Raw genomic sequence first — 4,227 nt, 5'->3', positions numbered from 1 at the left:
CCGAATATGATCCCTCAAATTTTTTAAAAATCGTAACATAAATACGAACATAATTATTTTATAAGTTGACACGATATAATATAAAAATAATTCATAATATGAAATTAATTTGTGAATTTAAAATTGACACAAAAATTATATATATTTTTTTATTTTTTATATACTAAAAATAACTTAAAATTCATAACACATTAAAATATAATAACGTCCATTAAAATTAAGGAATTGTTCTTTTACATTTTTTAGTTAGGGTGACTTGAGTGATAATCTTAAGTTAAATTTGAGTTATAACTTGAGTTAAAGTTGTAACTTGAGTTTGTGTTGGGATGTACACGCTTGAGTTATAATTTGAATTGAGAATCTATTTGATTTTGTGTTTGAGTGAGTCAAAACTTAAATTTGTATTTATATAGTATTTAAAAAAAACTCAATGGTGATGGAAAATTTTAATAGGGTATATGGGTGGGGTTTTATTCGTATTTTCGTTGTAAATGCATAGAAAAAAATCATCTCAATCAGAATTAAAACGAAAAATTTATGACATTTTTAATAATAGGAAAAATATTGTTCATTAACTTGAGTTTGAGTTTATAAACTCGAATTAAAAAGGAAACTTGAACTCGAGTTTAGCCTCAAACTCGAGTTCAAACTCGAGGTTAAATTCAAATTTTACAAAAGAACATAAACTTGAATAAAATTGCAACTCAAGTTCAAATTTTTTATGAGTTTCGTTGTAAAAGAACAACCCATAAGTAAATAATAGTATAAGATTTTGAGTATAACTATCATAATATCACAATTTTATAATAAAATCTAAAATATGTAATGAATATATATATATATATATATATATTAGTTTTTTACGAGTTTCATGTCGTGTTCATGTTATGCGGGTCTAACCCGAAATTGATTCATATTTTTCGTGTCAATTTCAAGTCGACCTAATTCTGACTCAAACATCTTTTTCTCAACTTTAAACCGTAAAATTCGTGTCATTTTTTAATCGTATTATCATGTCATGACCCATATTATCGGTCTTACATTTTGAGCCTGTCTTGCCCAACACTAATGATTTCTTAGGCCCATTAGCAACTTTACTTTTGGGCCAAAGTTGATGAGCTTTTTGGGTCTATTGAATAATGAGAAAATTACTTTATCCTATTAATACTCTTTTAATTAATACAATTATTTGATTAAAAATGATTTTAATTAAGAGTTACAGATAAATATCTAAATTTATAAATTTTAAGAGGTATTTATCTCATTTTTCTATGAAAATACTTAATTTACGCTCATTTGTAACATATTGATACAAATACATAAAAAAAGTTAATTATATCAATGCATCTTGAACTTATTAGTTTTAAAAAAAATAAGACCATAAATTTGAAAAATTGTTGCAATCATAATTAAATAGTTAATAGATGTTTATCAATTGATGCAAAAGCTTCGAGATTTTCACACAGATAAAACCTAAACCTTTTGTTGTTGGCAAGTTGGATCTTAAAGTTTAAAATTTCAATTTGTATTATCAAAGATTATTAAATTTAGAGTTCTAACTATTGAAATTAATAGCCCGTTTAAAAGGTATACTAAAACCATAATTTTTGATTCAGACATTTGAAGTTCAAATTTATCGTGAGAGGAAAATACTATAGCAGAATCAATAATTTGAGTTTAAGTATGTGAAACAAATAAGCCCTAAAACTCTCGATGTTCAACTTGTAAATGACGAGAAATTACCTTATTTGTTGTCAGTTGCGATAATGTATTTTATCGTTAATTTCTCAAATGTGTCTAGTTACAATAATTAAGTAAATTGAGAGAATAGATTATCAAAGGATTAATTTCAAAAATTACTCATGAACTATGACCCATGTAACACCTTGCCTCATGAATTTCAAAACGTAACATCCGCTCCCCCCAAACTTTGTTCCGTTAATAATTTTGCCCATTCCGTTACACTGAGTGACGGAATTCACCACGTGTCTATTATTTAATGAGATTTAAAAGTAGAATTACGCTTATACCCATCTTGTTAGCATCCAAAACATGCAAACCACCATTTTCCTTCACTTTCATGCTCTTTCTCTTTCTCTCATGGACTTCCCAAACGACCTATTTCGTCTCCGGCCAACAGCAGCAACAACAACAACTCATCAAAACCATTGTCGTTTTGGTGATGGAGAACCGCTCCTTCGATCACGTGCTGGGGTGGATGAAGAAATCCGTGAACCTAAACATCAATTGCGTCACTGGTGAAGAATGCAATCCGGTTTCCACCTAAACCTAGAAACCCGAAAGATTTGCTTCACCGACGATGCCGAGTTCGTTGATCCAGATCCCGGGCACTTTTTTGAGGCCGTTGAGCAACATGTATTTGGCTCTATTTCAATTCCCTCCATGACTGGTTTTGTTGAGCAAGTTTTGTCTATGTCTCCCAACCGTTTACAAGGATTTAGACCCATATCCATACCCTTTTACGAGGCTTTAGGCGCCGTTCACTTCGCTGATTCGAGTTTAGAATTTGAGTTTCTCTACAGTAAAAAGCTCTCACAAACAATCACATCTAACTTTTTTGCTACAGTAAAAAGCTCTCACATAAAATCACATATCAACTCGAATCAGCGAAGTGAACGAGGCCTTAGTATGAGAATTTGATGTTTTCGATATATGGTTTTCTTCCATTCTCAGTCCAACACAACCCAATACGCTGTCTGTTTACTCCATAACTTCTCATGGCTCAACAAGCCATGTCAAGAAGCAATTGGCTCAAGGGTATCCACAAAAGACCATATTTGATTCTGTTCATGAGAATGGTTTCGACTTTGGGATTTACTTTCAGAACATACCCACAACTAGTGATTCTGAACGAAGATGGGTATAAGCGTAATTTCACTTTTAAATCTCACTAAATAATAAACACGTGGTGAATTCTGCCACTCAATGTAATAGAATGGGTAAAATTGTTAACGGAATAAAGTTCGGAGAAGTGAATGTTATGTTTTAAAATTTAAGGGGTAAAATATTACATGAGTCATGGTTTAGGGGAATTTTTTGAAATTAATCCATCATCAAAAATTAAGAGGACGTTTGGTTTATGTATTCGGAATCATGATTCAGAATCATTCTCGTTTTACGTGTATTTTTTATTAGAAAAAACACTGTAGAGAACCATAAATCATGATTCAGAATCAGAGACGAATATAGGAAACAAACGTCCCATAAAAGTTCAAGTGACAAATTTATAGAGGAGTTGTGATACAATCTAAGTAAAAAAAAAGCTTATAATAATACAAGGAAAAAACACGTCAATGAAAATATACATTTAGGCCTCGTTCATTTCACCGATTCAAGTTTTTAGTTTTAAGTTTCTACAGTAAAAAGCTCTTAGAAAATGTTACATCTAACTTTTTCTGCTATAGTAAAAAGTTATCAGAAAATGTCACATTTCAATTCAAATTAAAAACTCGAATCTGCGAAGTGAACGAAACCTAAAAATTTTTTAAAGTAGATTTTATGGCACATTTTGTGTACCTATAAATCAGATTTTTATAATTATTAAATCTATATATTTTTTAATTTTTACATAATTTTATATAAATTTAACAATACTGTTACGATACATTAACGTACTTAGAAGTTGCTTTAAATTCGGCATAGGAAGTTAGGAACTAACAAAATCGTAGATTTAGCCAAAAAAAAAAAAAAAAAATACAAATCTAGATAGTACTTAGGGAAAAAAAAAAAAAAAGAAAAAACGAAAAAAAAGTCTTAGAGTATTTAGGCTCCTAATTTCGACTCTCTCTCTCTCTCTCACACACACACCCGATTCTCTTTCCTCTCTTAGACTCGTTGATTCTCCCAAATCTCTCTCTCTTTCGCAATCTCTTCTTCTCTCCTCCGAAATTCCCCAATCTCTACCACCCACTGTAACTCCTCTCTCTTTCTCTCTGGCCAAAACCCTAGCTCGCCGTCGTTCCGCCATGCTGAAATTTTCGTCAACCACCGCGAACCAGATTCGCTTACTCCTTCAGAGCCTCACCGAAGCAAATGCCGACTCCGTTCTTCACGACCTCTCTCAGGTTTGCGTCTATCTTGCTTATTTTCTTACAAAGTGTGAATTTTTTTTTGTCTCACTTTTTACTTTCATTTTCTCTTTTCTGGTATTTTGATTCTTCATTTTTAGGCGTTGCAATTGAAATCTGTGCTTGTATGTGTGTGGGG

At 31.2% G+C, this 4,227-nt stretch overlaps 1 protein-coding gene across 1 annotated transcript in view; it reads left to right on the top strand.

Annotated features, from left to right (window-relative positions):
* The first annotated feature begins 3,836 nt into the window (after positions 1 to 3,836).
* LOC21404621 (CCR4-NOT transcription complex subunit 1) overlaps positions 3,837 to 4,227 on the top strand; it is a 19,446-nt gene continuing 19,055 nt past the window's right edge. The window contains exon 1 of the mRNA XM_024177187.1: positions 3,837 to 4,085. Within this exon, the coding sequence (XP_024032955.1) occupies positions 3,987 to 4,085 (99 nt within the window). The 5' untranslated portion in view covers positions 3,837 to 3,986. The remainder of the gene's footprint in view (positions 4,086 to 4,227) is intronic.

This window comes from Morus notabilis, unplaced genomic scaffold (assembly GCF_000414095.1).
Source record: "Morus notabilis unplaced genomic scaffold, ASM41409v2 Scaffold1009, whole genome shotgun sequence".
NCBI lineage: Eukaryota > Viridiplantae > Streptophyta > Magnoliopsida > Rosales > Moraceae > Morus > Morus notabilis.
The sequence above is the reverse complement of the archived record's forward strand: the minus strand, read 5'-3'. Positions and strand labels throughout refer to the sequence as shown.